A 22561-nucleotide genomic window follows, 5' to 3' on the forward strand; every position below is an offset into this window, starting at 1 on the left:
GAAATGCTTTCCCTAACCCCTACACTTAAAGTGACAGTGTTGCACTACTATGGTACCTCTTCACCAAGGAACAAACACAAACAAAAAGCCCCACAAATTTAACAGAACAACTCTTCAATTAATTTTATTTTGATAAAAAAAATTTTTTTGAGTAGCTCTGCCCAAGTCCTCTTCCTATTACTGTGTGTAGCATGTCTAAATAGCTGGAAAGAATCACTGGCTTGGGGATACTGAAGCTCTTTACAACCTAGGCAAGAAATTCCAAAAAATAAAGAAATAAAAAGCAATGTGCCAACCCATTTACAGCAGTATAATATAAATCTGTATAAGACACCTTAATATCCTGAACATAGTATATGCTTGCACAGCAAAAACAGAAGTCTGACACTAGACCAACACTGCTGCTGAAAAAAAAAAAAATCTCTGTCTAGCTATTATATTTATGGAATTTGTTATTCACAGAAAAAAAAAAAAAAGGAAAGTCTCCTGCAAGATCAGGATACCAGCACACATTTCAGAAGAAAAATCCCAGTGGTCAATAGCGAGCCTTAAATTTGATACAGAAGAACTTGCAGAGATTAAAACTAGAAAACTGCTAGTGCCCATAGGTATTGGAGGAAGCTGTGACATGAATCCCAAGTGTTAGTACAGCCTGCCTGGCTAAACGTCAGGAAATCTGTGCCCCTCTACCAGAAAGTGTTGTCCAGGTTCTGTAGAACATCCAGCTAGGGGACTCTCTAGATCCCCAGATAAGATGCCAGCAATGTCTTGGAAATGGAGACGGCTCGGGGCTAGAAGGTAAACATGAATACAGACAAACTCAGAGAAAGTATTTAAGCTATGGAAAAAAAAAATTAAAAACAAAAAAAAGGAGAGAACAGTGAAATGAGATTGGATTTAGCAAGACAGCTGTATGAGGAAAATGCAGCTTACTTGGTAAAACCTGTACTGTATGAGCACTTTTTTTTTTTTGTACTGTACCTCACACGCCTTTTTCAGAATCTTTAGACAAGACAGTACAAGGCAAAAATACCTCGGGGGGGGGGGGGGGGGGAGGGGGGAGGACAAGGGCTCGAATTAGAGACAGGATGGAAAGGTAGTAAGGCACCATCAAGAAACCAAGACAGGTTGTTTCCTAAGCCTGACCTCCAGTGTTGAGAGACTAAGACAAGGTGCACCCTTAATGCAAACTGCCACGAACATACTCGTGAACAGTGAAAAAAACCTGGGATACATATCAAACAGATTGAACATTGCACTTAATGAAGTAAATTATAAAGAAGTCACATTCAGCCAAAAGGAGAACTTTTGTGCCTATGCAAGCTGACACGTTCCAGCTTTAGTTTTCTGAAAACAAAGCAATTTTACGTCAGATTTAACCATTTACACTGACATTTGTGTAGTCCCACAGAAGTTCTGAACTATCCAAAATTCTGTAATTCATTGGCTTGTATCTACAAAGTCTCATTTCATTTAACATATGCTTATCTTTCATTAATTTAAGAAACTAAAGCCAAACATACATGTGAGGTTTCTGGGTTTGTTTTTTAAATGTGACAAAAAGCATGGTTTCAGGAAGGCAACTTTATTCAGTGTTTCAGGATGTGTATTCCTATGCGAGAGATGCATCATGTCTAGGTAACAGCATGTAAATATAAGCATATACTTATTTTGCTACTCTGGCCCTTCTGCTTTGAGAACATCTTCAAAACCCTTTATTATTTGGGAAGATTTTTGGAATTGCTGGGGAAAAACGAAACATACCATGTTACATTAAGAAGGTCAAAATTAACGCACTAGGCAAAGACACTGAAAAAGTATCTACTGTTTAAAGCCTATCCTTATGAAATAGTGTTGGGATTGAACAGAAAAACTGGAATTCAACTGGCTGTACTTCCCACCCCCCACCCTCATTTTCACAACACAAATTACTGATCTGTCTGTACATATTTGTCTACAAGTCATGTTTTGTCCAGAAGCTTTTTTTTTTTTTACCAAAAACCAAGAACACAAATGAAAGTACAGACTCTTAAAAAAAATTACTTGAAGAGCACAAAATCAAACACTTAAGTAATTTTTCATCAGAGCTTTTTTTACACCCCAAAACCCGATTTTGGTGTCTGTTACAATATTTACACGGTGAAATGACTACCAGTTTGACTGCAGAATTTTATTTTCAAAACTGGAAAAAATTCAAATTGCATGTTTTACAGGGGACATTTCAGTTTACGAAGAGCAAATGAACTTTTCAAAAATTCAAAATATGAAATTATAATAGAGAACACTTGAATATTTGCAAGCTACAGTAACTGTGAACTGTAGGGTAAAGAAAGGAAAGAAAACGGTTTCCTTCTCAACCACATATGACCCACTTTAATGTGCTAAAAGGTACAAAAGGAAAAGCAACTTTTTATGATCACAAAACATATTTTTTTCCTTAGTAAATGGTTTTCACTTACCATATATTATTGAAGCAGATAAATCTTAGCTGGACAAAAAAGGTAGGAAGGATAGTACACTCACTACTCAATTTGCCGGTGTGTTTTTTCTAGTACTTATTTATGCTATAAGCTTTATTCAGACTTAAAATTATTAACAGGGAGGGAAACATTAAAATTATTACTGGATCTACCTAGTAACAACAGTTAGCTTACAGATGAACACATTGGGGAAGGGGGAAGGGGGAAGGGAAAGTCTTATTGTAAAACTTAATTCCACTTCAAATAAACTAAGCAAATTCAATTAAGCGAAAGAGCTTAAAAATCTGTAAAGACTACTTTCAAAAAGCAGATCCTGCCAACCTCATCCAAGCATGACAAAAATTGTGCATGCTCAAAGGTGCATGCTCATAGAGGCTGCTAAACACAATCAGAACGATTTCTCTCATAATATGATGAATTATTTTAACACAATGGGTCCGATTTCATAAATTAGACTATAGCATGCATATCAATTACTTTATTACAGTATCCTATATTTTGAGTAAAATGGATAAATTTGGAGGAAAAACTTTTGTGATATTTTACTTGAGAATATTTTTAAATGTTTCCTTACATTTATAATTTCCTTATTATAATTTACATTTACAATGAGAAGCTGATTAACAGTGTTCTTTGTGAACAGTGTATTAAATGCAAAATATTTTCGAAGTGCAAAAACTACCTGCAATATATTTACTACATATAGATTAACAAAAATAATGCAGTGTTTGGCAGTGGAAAGACACATGCAGTTTTCTAAAGCACCCCATTGTAAAAATTATTTTAACCAAAGTACTTTTATTTCAACAAGCTCTGAAGGTGATTAAAAATAAACCCCCCAAAATTCCACACCAAGCTTTTTTCAAAAAAACAAACCACAGCATAAATGCTGTGAACAAACCGATATCATAAATGGAAAACTGTTGTAGAAAATGAAGCAGTACGGTGATCAAAATCATCGCTGTTGTCAAGAATGTTTCCTTCTGTAAAGGTACTCAAAGGTCTTAAGTGTTAAGGAACTAAAAGAAAACCTTCATTATTCTGAGGTCTACAATATGACCATTTCCTCTTAATCAGTTAGACATATTACCTCAGGTGAGACTGGATTTAGTAATCGAACTATACATTTATGAATGGTTTTACCTGCAAAGTGTTAAATATAAAATCATGCCTTTAAAAAAAAAAAAAAACAAAAACCAAAAAACAAAAAAAACCCCCAAAACAATCAAAGGGTTATACATCCAGATAGTGCTTTTTATAACTATTCAGGACTACATTCTGCATTACATAAAAATAAACCTGGAAATAAATCTAAATTGCAAACTGAAATTATTAAATCACCAAACAAGAAATCTCATTCACAGTATCATTTTATTATTTTCATTTATAATTTGCTTCCCTAAGAACAAACCAAATCTTATTTTCACACATTAGAACTGTTGTTAGCATGAACATTGGAGCAAGAAGCTTTAGTATCAGATTTTAACCTTGCCTTGCATTCTTCTTTTTTCTTTAAGCACTACTTTTCACTGATGTAAATTATTTTCTGAGCATTTTGACTTGACACTCAACATAGTCTTTCTCCTAAATGTGACTTTTGCTAACTAGCATTAATATGTAGCTTCATTCAACCAATCACTGACTCCACATGTATTCAAAGTCTTCTTTTTAACACTTATGACAACATATTTGCTGATACTTTTAAAATTTCATTAAGCTTTGTTCAAATAAAAATGGTATCAAATTGAAATTTACAAAACTTAAAATTTTATTAATGAAAACTCTGTGTGATTGAATTATCAAAACAAGATTTATCAAAAACATTTTATCATTAAAAGACTCTAGTCAATTAGCATAATGGTTCTAGTAACCGGACTCCACATCGTTTTTAGGCACGCAAAAGTGCAGAATGGTGCTTTTGGAAAGCCTGCCAAACATTTACGTAGGTTAGATCCTTGACTGCTGCTGGAATTTCACTAGGAATTGGGTGCCCACCATTGTTTTTGTTTTCTTTTTGCTTTCTTTCTCAGATGGTTTTTTGGGTTGGGTTTTTTTGGTGTCTAATGTTCTCAATTAACTTCATCCATAGCTTTAGATTCTCCTTACAGATCTAACTTCATCCCCTTCAAATTTAATTAAGAGTTACTAGGTCCAATCTTTCAATACCTGTTTTTCAAATGGAAGCTCTCTACTTTTTCAACTTTCAGTTCCTAAATTTCAGGTGAATTAATCTAACTCAAACAACATCAAAAGTTCTCTGCTCCTGCAAATAAGACTAAAACAAAAAATTAAGGCAAGATATTTTTTCTGCAACAGAATCTGAAAACATATTTGATAGTAGGTAAATAAATGTCAAGATTAGCTTCACTCTGAAGTCTACAGATACAGCACCATGATTTTGTTCTGTTTATAAATCTGGCTTCCCTTTTGATTTTGCATTCATTTAGAAAACAGCACTCTCACTAAAAGGTGAGGAAGGCTCATGTATACAGTATTTAAAATTTTAACAGGTTACAGCAAGTCTACACATAACACTGGCTGTCATGATTCCAAATTTAATTATCAAGAGGTTTATTTTTAAAAAGGTATTTGAGTTCTAAATGACTAAACCAGAACTTAATAACAAAACTTTTACCCACTGTAGAGAGATGTATTTTTAAGTAAAAGAAAAAGAATCATATCCTAGAACTACTTACCAGAGAAACTGAGAATGAAATAGATTTATTTTAAGGCAGAAGTTCAATTATATACCAGGTTAAAAGCCACCACAATATTAACTATAACTAACTTGTTCAGCATTTAAAAACTTGCATTCATAACTATTAATTTGCATGCTGGCTAGAACTCTACTGATGTTCCAGGAAGCCCAGCTGGAGATATGGTTATCCTTAGAGGCTAAAGCTATGCCAGAGTAAAGTCAACCTACTCACTACTTTTTCATCATTAAACAAACTGTGCTCATTTATGTTAGTAAGTTATATAAACTATTTAGAAAGAAGTATGAAATATTGACAATGACAAAACAGATTTTAAAAAGCTATCATTGAAAAAGTTAGAATACATATTCAGAGGAATTTCAATGCTTAAAAACAGATTCACATGTGTTCATCCAGTTGAAGATTAGTGTATTAAAAAAAGTTAAGAAAATACTTTGTGTTTCAGTTCGACCGCACTTGATTCAAGTACAGCTTGGGGGTTGGCCGATATAAATTAAACATGGTCACTGCCTCAGCAGCCAGAAGTACAGAAAAATGTACATGTTCACAGGATAAATAGAAGTCTCTTCTTTTGGAGAAAAAAAAAAAAAAAGCTATCTCACTCCAATACGGGAGGTCATCCACTCCAAGCCTTGGCATAATCTGAAAGATAAGAGATGTTACATTGATACCAGTTCTATTCCAGCATCTTTAAAGTAATTTCTACTTGGTTTTACGTTTAAAAAAACATCTACTCAAAATAAATAAAATCAGCTGGAATTGGGATTGAAACTTGAACAGAGTAAATATTGTTTTAAACTAAGTCTACTTAGGCTTTAACCACAAGAAGATGGTCAAGCATGCTATTTTATTGAAGCTTGGCACTCCTTCAATTTTTTTTTTCCCCTTATAAATCTAAAAGACACTATTTCTTAACATGCTTTCTCAAAAGTACATGAAACCAGATAAGTTTTAATCTTTCTACACGTTTCCCATGAAAGACTGCTTCCTTGAAAGCTAGACCTTTATATACTAATACTAAAAGACAAGGGACAGGTACCCAGGCTGAATTGGTTCACAAAAAGGCAGTGTATCAAGAATTCCAAAAGCCCATTACAAAATTTAAAATATGTTTATGTTCAACACCAAGATTGCATGGGATCTAATCTGCCTACTCACTCAATTTGCATCTCTATTTAAAAGTCTTCCATTTCAGAATACAGGCTTTCCTTTGATGTTCTAGGGATCTAGTTACCTAGTTTATGCCATCTTTAAGCTTTACCTTTGTAAAGTATATCATGATTTAGCTATCCAAGAGGGCTAGCTTCACTCACATGGGGTTAATCTCCCTAGACTTCTGTCAGATCTTCCCAAGGAAGATTCAGCTCAGCAATCTAACTCTGGGAATTTTTTTATGAGTTGGTCTCACTACTGTCACAGTTTTAAGTATTCTAATTACTCATCTTTTTTAAATAAGAAAGAAGCAGCTTAGGATGGCCAATGTTTCTAAACTGAAGTTCATATTCATTAATTTCTACCTTCCTCCAAATGACAACTTATTTGAAGATCTAAGTTAGTACATAAACTAAATACTCAAAAGCCACCTTGGCAAAACTGTTAGGAGGAAAGCAGAGTTAAATCTTAGAATGAAACACTGCAATCCAAAGACTCAATTAAAAAAACAGTTTGTTTTCCCTAATACATCCCACCCTAAGGAAGTGAATGCTGCCAATCACTCTACAAGACATCTCCATTACATTAGAAAATACTTCATGCTAGAAGTGAGGAAGATGGTCTCACTTCCCACTCAGTTGGATTCACTATTTTTGATGTCACAAGACCACTTTATTGTAAACATTGTAAACATAGCTGAAAAAAACTTCTAACTATTACACATTACAAGACTGCTTTAAGAATCAAGATGAAAAATTAGCACGCTTCAAACCATGTAAGGAAGACACTAGCCAACTTGTTACAGGCATCCAAAAATGTTTTTTGATCTTTATAGACAAAGGATATAAGGAAAGCTCAGCTTTCCATTTTAGTAATTGCTGGCATAAAGTATACAAAGTTTCAAAATTAGCTACATCAGCCAGATATAAATAAAAGGTTTAATATTGGTAACAATTTTGTTTTATGCCAGATCTACATACCTTTTCATCAAAACTATGTTTGAATGCTAATCAAAAAACCCAACCAACCAAAAAAATCCCAAACCCACCCCAACCCCTCCCACACCTTAGAAACTTACGGCAGATCAGAATGTAAAGGAAGATGCAATAGCTTATTTCTTTAACTACATGAAGACACACAGAATGAGAGAGTAGTGCACAGAGAATAAACAATTATGCCAACAGCTACATATTTGAGGGAGAGTGGGTTTGTTTTGTTTTGGGTTTTGTGGTAGTGTTTGGGTTTTTTTTTTTTTTTTAAATAAGCTGAAAGACTTTCATACATATTTGGAGTTTGAGCTATGAAAAAAGATCCACAAGGTTCAATAAAAAAAAAGGAAAAATTCAAAATGTCCCTCTGACTGCAAAGATCAGAAAATATGTTCTTTCAGGAAATCCACATTGGTTCTATAGGCTTCTGAATCAGTATTCTCATTTACCATATATTACTATACTAAGCAGTAAGCATTTACCCTTCTCCTGTCAAAGCACAACAGGACTGAATGTGCCACGGGTGATCCTTTATGGAGCTAAGGGTGAGGTAGGTAGATATCTCAGCAGCTGTCATGCAACCTTTCATGTCCTGCTTGTTTGCAAAGATGAGAACTGCAGCCTTCCGTAAATCCTAGAAGTAATTTAGAGTATTCATAATGGTTATTATAAAGAACTAAAAGGCTATTGCGTTAACTGAAGTTCTTAAAAGAACTGTATTCAAGCTAATCTACAATTACACAGCAGCATGTAATTTTAACAGACTTACTGCATTAAAAATTAATTACACTAAGACTGAAGAAACCAATTTATTCAGAAGTGTTCTCCACCACAGAGAATCAAATTACAATGTATTATACAACTGTCCTTTTCCTGTGGATCACATGTTCATATGTTAACTAATGAAATCTTGTTAAAATATATTTCATAAAGCTCCAAACCATCCAGCCAGCAGAATTATTACTGGATAAACATTCCAAAAATCTACATTAGATACTATTCAAATGGAAAAGCCTGCTAGATATCATTCCCTTGAAATTACTTTCAACTTCATTAAATAAGTTCTGTAGTGATTAAAGCAATAACAATTTAAGAAAGCTATCTAAATTCTTGTAAGTTTTATCCTATTGTTCAATAAAGGGAGCTCTAATAATGCTGCAGCAGCTTTAGTAAAAACAGAATCTAATAAAAAGTTGTTTTGGGTCTGTATAGAAATTAGCATTCCACACAGCAATGAGACAAGAACTCATTGGGATGTATGGTTTTAGGAGTGCAGAAGGGTAAACAAATGCAATAGGAAGATGACAGTTGTAATTAAAAAAAATGTTCAACACATTTAAATGTATATTAAATTTTGAGATTATTTCTCCATCAAGAGAAAAAAACCCAAACCTTTATGGTCCAAAGTTGAAAATTCACTCTTACAAGTAGTCCAGTCTAGGCCTACCGGCTGTTTTCAAGAGATGGTAGATCATAATCTCATACGAGTTTATAACACTGGAAACCACTAAATTACATGGGAAAACTTCGCCACAAAAAGTCATCTTTCCACTTTTTTTGGTAATGTATTTGCTCCTTACTACCAGACCCAAACTACATTAATATTAACTATAAAGTAAAATCCTCACTCATTTGAAACAATGCAAATCTCTCACAGAAATGAACTCCACAGAATTACTTGCATTGTACAAAATCCTTTTCCTTCAAAAATGAATATTTAGATTTAAAACAACCCTAACTTAGCTTAAGGGTGATCACAGAAGGTTTTTAGCTAATCCAATGTAGATGTTAATTTAGGATGTTTGAGGGAGTTGACCCAATGTTGAACAGTCCTCAATACAACATACAATAATAAGACTACAAACAAAATAATTTGGAAGGAAACTGAAATGAAACTAATTTATCCATAGTATTAGATACGCTCCTTAATTTTAAGGAAGCAGATTAAAAGAAGCAAGAAAGAGAAATGGAATTGCCTACTTTCTAAAATAAAAATAACTAAAAAAAAGTTTCTTGAAATTTTTGCCATTTAACCGAAAGAAGAGAGATAGTGGTGGAGAACAATAATACCCAGTTATATTAATAGGAAGTTTAAGATATTTTACAAGTTCAACATTTGCAAAGTAAAGAGTGATTTGATTACAATCAAACAAGCTCTAGCAGAAGATTGCTTCATAATAATTTTCCTGTTTATCTGTAATTTACATCATTTTAAAATGTGACCAACATGGATGCACATTTAGGCTCAGAAATATTTTTGTGACAGTATAATTTTTGCTAACATAGAACGCATGTAATGTTATTCACAAAAAAACTATTATCCCAACTCCCCACCATACCTCATGAGCCAGCATTCTATAAAGTTCTTCTTTTGTAATAGAAAGTCGCTCTCTATCAATGCTGTCAACAACAAGAATGATGAACTAGGGGAAAAAACAATAATACAGTATGTAAGTACAAAGTATAAATTACAGAAAGCATGTTTTCAAAAGACCACTACCACAAGTCTTCCTATATAAGAGAGACATAGACTTTCAGAGCACACTAGAAAATAGAACAAGAGGTTTATTGTTACAGTCTTTTGCTAGAGCCCTGGGAATCATATGTGAAGATTATAGTTAAAAATAAATAAAGAATTATTGTGCTTGTACATTTCAGCACTGCTATTAAGGTCTACTTTCACGTACTATGGTTAAATCTCCTTGGTGGATTTGCAGGCCCTACATCATAAGCAAAATAGTGATGTAAGTACCAAAAGCACCTACGGATAGTGGATTACATTTAAAATGTGGATGACAAACTTGCTACACAGTGCACAGTAATAGCTGTTTTCGTTGATAACTACTACTTGTATACTCAGCTATAAAACTGAAATTGAAATTCCCTATTTTGAAAGAAGCATTTTTAGCAATTCAGCATCATCTTACTCACAAGGCTTAAGAAATGTTATTTCAAAGTAGTACATCAGACTTCAGAAAGCTAGGTACCTGTAGGGCTTAGCATTATGTTGTTGCACAACACCTTAACCTTTGTAATGCAAAGGGCCTGTACAGTTGGCTTCTCACTTACAACTTTGCACCCTTCCACCTAGGGCCTGGAGACAGCTATAGCAGTGATTTTACCCTTACTGTTCCTGCCAGGCACATTATTCTCATGGCCGTGCACTTGTGAATCCTGAGACACTGCTAGGTCTGGTACATCAGGTCTCTCCCATGGGAAGTGATTATCATTGGTATGAAAATTATTCTCTTTTACCCCACTCCTTCTGCCCCTTGTTTTGTACCTTCTATTTTATGGCCTTACACTAGAGGGGAAAAAGACATGGCATTACATAGTAGATAATACTCAAGTAAATGCTTGTAAGCATTACACAATAGTATGTGTACACAAACCATAACAACTGATCAGTGTTCAACACTTGCAGCACTAACAGTATCATAGGTGGGAACAACCAGTAGGGAGATCAAGTACATTCTGATGAAAATCATACAGATACTATAAAAAAAAAAAAATTACGGGGAACACATGCCACACTGGAGAGGAAACCAAGGAGATGACATTCATCTAACAGACTCCACTTCTCTGCCCAGAGGGGAATAGTTTTCTATACCTTTTCTCTTTTACTGTAACTCTTTTTGTTTGCCCCCAGCCCCAATAACTTAACCATGACAGCTCCCTCCCCTTTCCTCTCCCCCCAAATCTTGTGTCTGTAAGCCCGTCTCAACATCCTTTCTGTAAGAATACTATCAGACTCTTAAAACAGAATTGCAGAATTAGCCGTATTAAGTTGAAACTAATTAAGACAGGTATGCACTGAAAAGCTTATTTGTGGGATTTTTACATTACTCCAAAGATTTTGTTTAGATTTTTTCAATTTACAGATAAGGAAAGAGAGAAAAGAGAGATAGTAAGAAAAAAAGGAGGATTAGAAGTCACCGCTATAATTCTCCAACATATGCTCCGAATCACTTTGCCTTATAAAATTAAGGAGATTCATTACCCATTGAAAATGACCACAAAGTACGAAAAACTAAGTCAATTTAATGCTGCTGTGACTTTGAGTTGTCTAGCACTTGAGGAGGAACAGTAAAGGAATTATTCATATCGGGGAGGCTAGGATTAGCGTACTAAACAGACCCCTTTTTCTTCCTCATCTGTTTCCAGCAGTCAAAGCTTTAGTAGTCTTCTTACCATTTCTACTAAAGTAATGAAGTCTAAAATCTTTTACATCAAAGTAGATGTCTCAAAGCGAGGCTACAGAGATTTTATGTGCATGCTGCGTTGATAACCTTTTGGCATGAAAAAGACTGGCATAAAAAACAAACCCCCAGAAGACAACTGTTGCCGAGTTCTACTCCAACCTTTCCAGCAATGGCAGCTTTACCAGTTACCTCACGAGTACTGCACAGCTAGACTTTCCTTTTTCCTTTGGATAAAAGCCACAAGCTGATGAGCTTTTTAAAAACTGCTGCCTAGAGAAAGTTTCATTCCTCATCCTTAATTATCATTACCTCAAAAACATTTCAGACTAGATGTACAGAAGTTTGGTTAACCACTGCAAATCCTCACTGAATTTGCAAAGTACATTGCAAAATTGTCTTTTTAATCTACTTGAAAAAATATGCAAAAAACCCCATTTGATCTGAAAGGTATTTCAATATAATTTCATTGTCTAGGAAAAAAGTCTAACTTTGCAATTTATACTGCAGATCAAACAACATTATTGTAAAGTATACAGGAAAAATACTTCAAATATTACTAGAAAATTGGCTGCATACCAGAGACACCTTACACTTTTCGGGTTTGTTCTTCCTCAAAAAGATTTAAAAACAATACAGCTGCAATCTTTATAAAAATCTACCAATATTCCTAATAAATAAATACAATTCCAAACAAACTTATTGAATTTGCAGATTTCAAAGCAGCTTCTCATACCTCTGTGTTTGAATAATAGGTATTCCACGATGACCGTAATGATTCTTGTCCTCCAATATCCCACATTAAGAAATGAGTGTTTTTCACCACTATTTCTTCTACATTGCTTCCTATGGTTGGAGAAGTATGAACCACTTCATTCATTAAGCTAAAGGAAACAATATCACACCATAAAGACCAGCCAGTAAAATCCACAAGGGTTGTCACAGCTCAGTTTTCTACAACAAATTTGTTGTAGAAAAAGTAAATATGTGTAACTGTGATAAAAAAAGATTAAAAAATAGGCATATTTCAAAAAGCTATACATTTGATTTTTTATAGAAATAAAGCGAATATTTAAGAGCAGTTCTTTAGTGAAAAGATTAGTTCAATCTGAATTTGGACTAAAGACTGTGGCTGACGAAGTTCCAGTGTGCTTTTGTAGCAGAGACTGTAGACATGCTTAAAGACATCAGTAACGAAAAAGAAGCACATAAAAGGCTTATAACTAATGGACAAGCATCTGTGTTTTAAGAGGCTTCTCTTTTTAAAGGGCACTCTTTAACAGATACTTAAAATGCACTTGTTTCAAAGTAGAAGCTGCTATTCTAAAGATCCCAAATAAGGGGAACACTAAACTGTGCAAAATATAAATCAGAATATAATTTTATCAGAGCACTCAACTTAGTAACTCAATATTAAAACAAATTCCTAAGGACTGTTTTTTTACATAGCTGAAAGTTTCTCAGTCCTACCTTTAAGCTTTGTCAAAAGTGCTTCGGAAAAAGGTTTTTTGGAAAACATCCTCTGCTGCCTTCATATCCAAATATATGCATAGTAATTTGGCTACACCCTCCTCCTTTTCTACAATTATAATAGTAATTATGTTCCTGCCAATATTCTTGAATTTATCATAGATAAATTGTATATTATGTTGTAATGCTGGCAAGATTTGGGTGCAATGATGCTATCGAAAATGCTAAAGGTAGTGTTTCATCTTGCTTGGGTCCTATTTTGAGGAATCCTCCAACCCAAATTTTAGACACCGGAATCAGGAAACATTTATGGATTTTTGCAGAGTAGCTAGAAATCAGCCACTAGTTTAGAAATCACTTTCTTCTCTGCAGTTCTTGGCTACAGGATTATTTCTGTGCTTACAAATAAAGATAGGCTTTGATGGCAAAAGAATTTGCAGTTCACTTTGTGCTTGTATGTACACTTTTGTTATTCAATTTACAGTTCAGTTTTAAAACACTGCAGTTCCTTCGCTTATCCTTTAAATATTTACTCTGTTTAGAACAACTAATACCATTAACGTACAATCCGTGATCTAGAACCCTAGAGATTCCGCCAGGTTGCAAAGCTGAATTTTCAATGATTAAACAGTGACAAATACTAAAATATAAACAGAAAAACAAAATAGTTCATATACTTACAATTGGTAAAGAATAGTAGTCTTTCCAGCATTATCAAGTCCCACTATGATTACTTTGTGCTCTGCATATACACAAAAAAGACAAGAATAAATTAGTGGAAACAGCAATAATTATAATTCTGGTTAATCACTTTTCCTTACTGAAGAAAGCAACTGCTTGTTTGACTTCTTTCAATAGCTTACACAGTCTACTGGTGACTTGAGGACAGAAAAAAAAAATCCACAAAGCCTCATCTTTTCCTAAAACTATAGTCTCAAGAGAAGTCAGTACTGGAAATCTTCATAAAGGAATGGTTACTAATATGATTACTTTATTTTAAAAATCTAGTTTTAGAAAGAAAAGTACAATGAAAAAGGATGATACACTGCTATGGAGTTATATTAAGAACATCACCAAACATCCAAAGACTGCACAAAATATTAGTCTAACATTCAAGGCTCAATAATAACCACTTGTTAAAGGACCACCATCATTTGCACAGTAAAAACTAAGAGGAAGCCATATTTTGAATAGATCACAAATTCCAACATTTTCTGAACTGAAAAGTCACAGAATGACGGAATGATCAAGGTTGGAAGACACTTCTGGAGGTCATCTGGTCCAACTCCCTTGTTCAACCAGGGCCACCTACAGCCAGTTGCCCAGGACCACGTCCAGATGGCTTTTGAGTATTCCAAGGATGGAGATTCCACAACCTCCCTGGGCAACCTGTGCGAGTGCTCAGTTACCCTTACAGTGAAAAAGTGTTTCCTGGTGTTCAGAGGGAACCTCCTGTGTTTCAGTTTGTGCCCACCACCTCTGGTCCTGTCACTGGGTATCACTGAGAAGGGCCTGTCTCTGTCCTCTTTGCACCCTCCCTTCAGGTGTTTATATACATTAACAAGATCCCCTCCGAGCCTTTTCTTCTCAAGGCTAAAGAGTCCCAGCTCTCTCAGCCTTTTCTCATATGAGATGCTCCAGTCCCTTAATCATCCTTGTGGCCTGCCACTGGACTCTCTCCAGTATGTCCATGTCTCTCGTGTTCTGAGGAGCCTGGAACTGGACACACTACTCCAGGTGAGGCCTCACCAGTGCTGAGCAGAAGGGAAAGATCACCTCCCTCAATCTGCTGGAAAGTCCAGCTTATAGAATAGTGATCTTCCAAATGCTGCAATGTTATTTTTCCAGGCACAGGGGAAACAAAACCAAAACCAAACAAAAACAACAAAACCCCCAGAACTTACATGCTTCTCTGTAGTTAATCCTTCTTAGAATTTCAAATACAGCAGCACAGCCAATTAGAATGGTGGTTCTTTTGAACATGCGTGCAGTTAGAAGATACTGATCCACTTACTGACAAAAAAGCAAATCACTTGAGAGTAGAGAATTTACAAATGGATACTACAAGTAAAACTTGCATTAAAAGTCTGTGAACAGACTCACTTTTGAAGGGGTAATATTTAAAATTCTAGGGCACTTATTCCAAAGCAAAACATGGTTCACAGCTTAAAGATTTCCTCTAAAATACCACATTCAATCTACAAGACTTATAACAAATTACTAAAAGGTCAGAAGATCTATCATAAATATCAAATTGGTGTGTTTTTGCCTGCAAGTGGGTGGTCTAAGGAAGAATAAAAGTGTTTTGTTTTGTTTTTTTTTAAAACCTATTTATATATAACAACCTAGGTCTTTTCATACTGGAAGTGATTTTAATAAAATAATCTCTTGCTTGGGACTTTTATAAGTTTTGCTATGTGATATGGCCCTAACAAATGTTGAAATGTATTTCCTTGTATCACTTCCCCTACTACTGCATCCTGCCAACACATTCTAAGGAAAGAACTTTTCCTGGCTTTAAATCCAGTAATATTTTTAACCCCATAAGAAGCAGCATCAGAAATTAATAACCTTTCCCAATACAGTACAAAACCCTCTCTGCTTTCAACTCTAATAAACCATGCCACATAGCTAGACTGTCCATCTCTTCTTCAAATTCAGTTAAGTTTAAAGGGCTTTCAAAGTTCAAACACAGAAATACCCTTCTGTTGTTTTCAAAACAGCCAGGTTGTCAACTATTGTCTGGAAGAAGATGACTACTTTTGCAACATTCTGTTTGAGTTATTTTCAAGAAGGAAAAGAAAAGGAATTCCAGTCAGGCATTACATTGCTCTTTCCCACCTTCACATCAGAATACAGAGTCTTACTTAGGAATGAATAAGAAAAGCGTTGGATGAAACAGTATCATGCTACTTAAAGTAGTGAAAAAAAAAAAAAAATCCCCATGAGATGACTTTTTGAAAGCCACTGAAGCATGAATGGTTCAACACTAATTGGGAAAAAAAAGGCAGAGCTTATCTGTGTTATTCCATACTCAAATGGTATTTTATACAGTAACGGAATAAGCACAAACAAGAAAGAGTCACACAAGTCTTAATTAATGTCGATGTGGGGATGAAAATAATAAGATGAAAGCATCAATATCTCATACAAATAGCAGTTTCCACCTTTTATTAATGGCAGTTACTTTCAGAACTGACATATATGGTAATAGAAAACTCTTCACTTACAAACATTCAAAAGTTGAATCTCTGTCTAGTTTGGCTAGATTACAGAATTTTTACTTGTATATGTGCATTAGAGGAAAAACTTGTGAACTTAAAAACTGTCAAACTAAGACAGAACAAAATTTTAGCAAGAGAAGTACTTGTTTACAAGAGCAACTAGTAGAAGATACATGCTACACTTAAGAGAAAGGACAATTATGGAGTAAACCATAGGCAGTGATTTATGCTTATATTTGTGTTCTATACTTACAGACTAACCCACGTTTCTCCCTTTCACTGGCTGGTATTCTAACTCAGTTTGGGTTGTATTCATGAATATCTTCCCAGTCCACCATGTTCTTGGCAAAGGAAGAAGAAAATCCGTAACAGAGTTGCCAGAGCAGAAGAGCAGACTCTTTATAAATCAGGTACAAAGAGTGGAAAAAAATAAGTAGAAAAAGTAGGCATATGCAGGGGGAAAAAAAGACAGTATGAAACTACTGTTTAAAAGAATCCAAAGAATTCTGTTATAATCAATCATTCCTGGCAGACTTCAAAAAAAAAAAAAAATAGTATTGTTTAAAAAAAATCTCAGGCAGTCTAGTATTACAAAATAACAGGACAGTGAAGATGATCTTCTAGCAGATCTTAGAAGGAAGAAATAATATGCTCTTTTCATCACCTACTCTTCTATATTCCTCTGTGGTAAAAGGACCCAAAACGGAAGACTCAATTCTCACAACTTTACCCTTTCCTGTTTCTAATTTGCAAAAATTAAAAATAAAAATATTTCTAAATACTTTAATGATGAGCAAGGCTCTTCCAACATATTTGAAAGAAGAAATGAATATTGGAAAGGGTACCAATACTTTCCAGGCTGTGAAACACAAACCCCACACCTAGTTCCAAAGAACAACAATCTCGGAGGCTTCAAGGCTGAAGACAGAATGCAGATAGAAGTTTGCTAAAGAGGAGGCAGGAGGAATAGCATTTTAGTAAAGTTCAAAGACATTTCAATACAAGGATTCATTCTGCACACTAAAAGCTGCCTTACAGTCTTCTTTTAAACACAGAAGAACTGCTTAAATACATCTTGTATTTCCAGACTTGATTACAAGAGAGTAGCCTTTAGTAGTCACTGGAACCAAAATCCATTTGGTTTTCCAGATAATGGTCTCTGCTAACCTGACTGTACAGTCTGTGAACTGTCAGCAAGCCTGAGTGAAATAAACTGTGGAGTTACAAAAGTTCAACCAACTTGACTTAGAGCTTACCATTATTTTTCTTACGGCAGTTTTTTAGCACCTAGAGCATTTATTCAGAGCAACTTGGAAGACTTTGAATGACTATCATTCAAAAAAATGAAAATACAGATTTGTGAACTTCTTAAGAACTCTATCAGCCACACACACACACACAAAGGAATAAGGTATTGACAATTGTCAGAGTTGCCTTTATCAGGGTTGCTGACATGCACTTCTGTTTTTTCCTTATAGTTTCATTAAGAGTAATCTTGACAGTATTGATGGAATGATAAGTCACACAAGTTTTATTCAGCTTTGAGTTAACACAGGCAATAAGTTAGTTGCTCCACCGTTTATTCCTATTACTGCATGCTACTTAGAAGACTGTGGCATTTGAGTACTGAATCATAGCTTAAGCCAGTCATTTTTGAAGTCTGATTTTTTTTTAAAACATACTTTTAAAAGTTATTTTCAAAATAAGTGTAAATTCAATCTGAACTTAGGACACTTTAGAACTAGACTTTAAATGGCTGCAGGGCATAATGTTTTAAATGAAAACAATACTCGGGCAATGTTTTTTGTCAATTTCAAAAATAAGGAAAAAGAATCAGGAAGCCATCAGTAAGTCACCTAGAAAAAAGACAAAAGTCTATTTTTAAGCCAATTGTTTCTCTTACAAGTAAAGTATCTCTATTTCAGTTCGCATTGTTCAGTTACTACTTGATTTAGAGACAACATATATCGAGAGCTGAAAGATAATAGAAATGCTTATTGTCCTCCCTCCTTCAGGCTTTAACCTCTGCACTGAAAAGGCATGGAGACCAGAAAACAAGAAGATTAAATAAGGCCTTGGAACAGTTTTGTCCACTACCGCCACCACCACACAAACAAAACCAGCCACTGTTTAAAGACTACTGCCAAACTCAAACTGGAAATGAACCCTTCCAAACATATCCACAGAACTAAATAGATATTCCCTGATGGACTGTGCTCAGCGCAGAGACTGTTAGTGTTCCTCTCTTTCATTAGTCATCGACTCACAGACCAGGACAGGCATCACCAGGTTTCCTTAAACTGCTCTGCACTGCAGCTTTTCTTGTTCCATAATCCCACATACCAGATTTGGAGAGTAGATAGTGCACTGCGATGGAAAAGCAAGTGCATTCTGCCAGGGGAGCAGGAAAAAAAGAGCTAAAGGCTTTCCCCTCCTAAAAGTTCATCCCAGGTCAAAACCACAGAACACTATTTTAACCATTACATTTTTCACCATGAGCCACTCTGGGTTTTCCAAAATGGGCTAACCATAATCAAAATGGGCTGAACCAACTGGATAAATTTCTGTTGCAGGCACAGTGAGTTGAAACAGAACAACAGACAGATTCAACTCCCTGGTAGGAACACACGGATGCTACCCAAGTCACAGGGCTAAAACAGATGGATACAAATAGTAAGAAATGCTGCTGGAAGAGGTCAATAGATAACATTAGTCAACAGAAACTTACCCCTAAATGTCTTTAGAAACAGACTAGGTCAAGCCTCTCGACCTTCCTTCCAGAACCTCATCCTTACAATTGGAAAGGATGGCAAGAAAATCAAATTGCAAAGTAGTAAAGATGATGTATAAATTAATAAAATGACATCCAGTGCTTTAGTTGGACCTAAGGTACCTTCATTACAACCTGCCTGTTTTCCTAACAGGCAGAAGTCACTCTGAATGAATGCAATTTTCTGTACATTGTGCATTTACTCTAACTGCACTGAACCCGGATGCACAAAAATGCACGTTTAAGATGTTAGGCAAGATGTGCATTTTTCAGAAAGCTACCAAAATATCTTCTTCCTGTGAGTTAACAGTATTAGTTAACCAGTAGATATTTCTTTAATATTGTCCAGACATTACTGATCACATACCTTTCAGATTTGGCATTTTCAGCTCAGCTATTATTCACATTTATGAAAAGCAGTGCCTAATTAATACTTGAGTGAAATGCCAACGATTTCCTGTTCTGTATCTTCTTGCACTTAGGCACACCTCCTCCCCCATGTTCTACTTGATAGAAGACAGATGGCACTTTCTAAATCTTTGCTTTGTTTAACCTTTCATTTTGCCAGTATCAAGTGCTTCAGACTATCAGCACAACCCACACTAGCTACCATGAACTGATGATATGCTCCGCACACATTGGGGTTTATTTGCATCTTTGGAATATTCCCTCTAGATAGTCAAAATCATTGTGTAAGCTACTGTGCTAGTCTGCTCAACAAGCAGTTTCATGGGACAGCATATGAATTCTCCAAGAAATTGTCTAGATTTGATATAACTAGAAGAGCAACCAAAACCAACTCAATAATTACTACCCTTTATTATTAATAATAATATTATTTAGAGGAAAACAGTCATGTAAATTAGAGAATAATTTCCCACTAGATGGGTCAAAAATTTATGTTTAAAGAGAATTTTCTAGGGTGGAATTTCAATTTTGGCCATGAAAAGAAACTCACTTCCTTCTCTATGGTCACCACAAGAAGAGGGGGCAAAAAACCCCTAACAAACCAAACCAAAAAGAACCCCAGCAACCAAACAAGATCAGAACACACCCCAGAAGCCTCCCATTGGGATAAAAGCCAAATGTAAGTATTTCACAGTACCGCCTCATTTATCTTAACTGTGATACTAATTTTCATTAACATTTTAAATGTATAAAGAATAACTTCCCTTTCAGGAATTAATATACAGTAACAAAGACATGTTTTCCACTAATGAAATGGAATCAACGTAATGTTGTCAAGTACTAACCAAAAAAAAAAAACCCAAAAAACAAAAACCAAAACAACATAACTGCACCTCTTACTTCCTCCCTGAAGATAAATATTGACATCATAAGGTACCATATAGACCAACACTAAAACCACCAGAAGTTATCTCCTCATCAGTTTTCTGCTTATAGTCTTCTCTTCGGAGACCTTCACAGAAGGAAAGGTTGGAGACAGCAGTATTTGATGAAAACCAAGACAGTACTTAATAGTTTGCTGGAGAATAAGGGGAACTTTTAATCTTACCAAATGGGTTTTACGGTTCAGACAAATAAGAATCTTCAAATTAACAACAACAAATTCAGAAGACTCTGTTAGAAGACTTCAGGAACGATGCAGTGGAATAGTGTATGCAGGGGAAAGATAAATGGCCTGGATCTCCCTCCCATCCCATGAAAAGACAGTTTGATACATAGATGTTAATATGGTCACACACTGAGACTTTGCTCTAGTATTTACAGCATTAGAATGGGTTATGTACACTGACAGTGACAAGACTATTAAAGGGACACCAGGTGTACCTGCCTCCCAAAACTTGCAAAATTGTATTGGCAACAAAGTGTTGCACAAAAAAGCTTAACTACATTTGTAGTAACTTTAAAGAGGGAATGAAGTGTGCATTTGGAAACCTGATGAGAGAACAATAACATTAACATCAGTTTGCCTGCTCCAAACTCAGGGCCTCAAAGAAAAACAATACGAACAATAGATTCCTTGACTAATTTCCTTTCTAACCAAAGAAGGCTAGCTAAATAAGATTCATTAAAATAAATGAATTAATAGATAAAACATAATTTTCTATTTTTATGATAACTGGCCAAGCTAAAGGTGATGGCAGCCACAAGTTTTGAACTCTGGATTAGAGCATGAGTGATTATTGTGGGGCTGGGTGCACTAGCTAGGAGAGAACGGAAAGCTATCCCCTTACAACCTTTTTATTCTTGGCTTGAGAAGTGATTTAACCTTTTTATTCTTGGCTTGAGAAGTGATTTTCTTGGGTCACTAACTGTATTTAACTAGCATCTTTACCAAAACACAAACACATCTTTACCTCAAAGGCCCCACACAAGCTTGGTTGGTTTTTTTCTTGATACAAAAGATAAAAATAGCATGATTTTAATAGCAGACTTGCTATTCCGACTTAAAAACAGAGGATCTGCAAAGACAAACAAGACCTTCATCGTCCATCAAAGCTTTAGCCGCTACAATAGTGAAAAAACATGTCTGAGAGGCAGCAGCGCTCACCACCATGAGAACTCGGGAGCACACGGCTCGAAGGGCGGCCCGGGATAAACGAAGTGTTTGGAGCAGCCAGGGAGGAAGGGGGAGAGGAGGGGACCACCTCAGTAAGAGAAACAAAGCGACTCCGAGCAGGAGGCGCCGCGGAACCAGCGCTCAAGGCGTTGCACGAAGAAAAGACCAACTTTTGCCTGAGCGCGCCCTCAGGGGAAGCCCGGCGACCAGAGCAGGCCCCCGGCCTCCGACGGCTGCCCGCGGCCCCCTCAGCCCCGCGGGCTCCGCTCGCCCCCCCACCACCGCCGCCGCGCCGCCCGCCACACCTCCCCGCAGCCAGCTCGGGCCCCCGCGCCCACCTTGGTTGCCGAAGAGACTCCACAGCTTGGCGAAGATCAGGCCCATGCCTGGCCTCGGCTTCCCGCCGGGCACCCAGGGCTCAGCCAGGCGGCGGTGTCGGCTCCCGCGGCTCCCTTCGGCGGACGCAGCCCGCTGCGGCCCCGGGCCAGGGGGCGGGGGGGCGGGCGTACGGCGCTGCCCCGCCCCCGGCCAACGGCCGCACGGCGCGAGGCACCGCCCCAACGCCTACACGGCTGTGGCGCCGCGTCCCTCCGTGCGTCATCACGTACGCCCACGGCGGGTGGCCTGAGCGGGAGCGGCGGCGGCGTCTTTCCGGGGCGCGCTGCCAGGAGAGGCCGGGCTTTCCCCAGGGCTGGTGGAGAGCCGAGGGGTCTGGGGTCTAGCGCTGCCGGGGAAGAGGGAGCCTCCCCGCGAGGGAGGGGTGCCGCGGGGTATGCTTGTCCCCCGCCCGGGGTAGAAGCAGCCCCGCCGCGGCCGTCGGGCCTGGAGTGGGAGCGTTGCGCTGGCAGCGTCCTTCTCCCGTCACCGTGTCATTTAGCCGGGCGGTGCTGTGGCTGACCCACGGCCTTCGTCATGGTTGGGAAGGGCCCGTGGTTTTCAAGGCACTCGGTTTTTTTCCTGTATAGTAAAGCATTTTAAAACGGCAGACTCGTTTCCAGTGCTGTACTAATGGTTCTTGCGTATTGAACTCTGGCGT

At 36.7% G+C, this 22561-nt stretch overlaps 1 protein-coding gene across 1 annotated transcript; it reads right to left on the reverse strand.

The window, feature by feature from the left end:
- Window positions 1–3832: 3832 nt before the first annotated feature.
- Window positions 3833–22034, reverse strand: ARL5B (ARF like GTPase 5B). Its single transcript, XM_075492689.1, has 6 exons — window positions 21864–22034; window positions 13689–13749; window positions 12274–12421; window positions 9678–9761; window positions 7821–7972; window positions 3833–5839 (listed from the first exon to the last, which is right to left on the reverse strand). Exons 1-6 carry the CDS (start codon window positions 21907–21909, stop codon window positions 5791–5793), a joined length of 540 nt encoding a protein of 179 aa, XP_075348804.1. The 5' UTR covers window positions 21910–22034; the 3' UTR covers window positions 3833–5790.
- Window positions 22035–22561: the final 527 nt, after the last annotated feature.

This window comes from Mycteria americana, chromosome 2 (genome assembly GCF_035582795.1).
Source record: "Mycteria americana isolate JAX WOST 10 ecotype Jacksonville Zoo and Gardens chromosome 2, USCA_MyAme_1.0, whole genome shotgun sequence".
NCBI lineage: Eukaryota > Metazoa > Chordata > Aves > Ciconiiformes > Ciconiidae > Mycteria > Mycteria americana.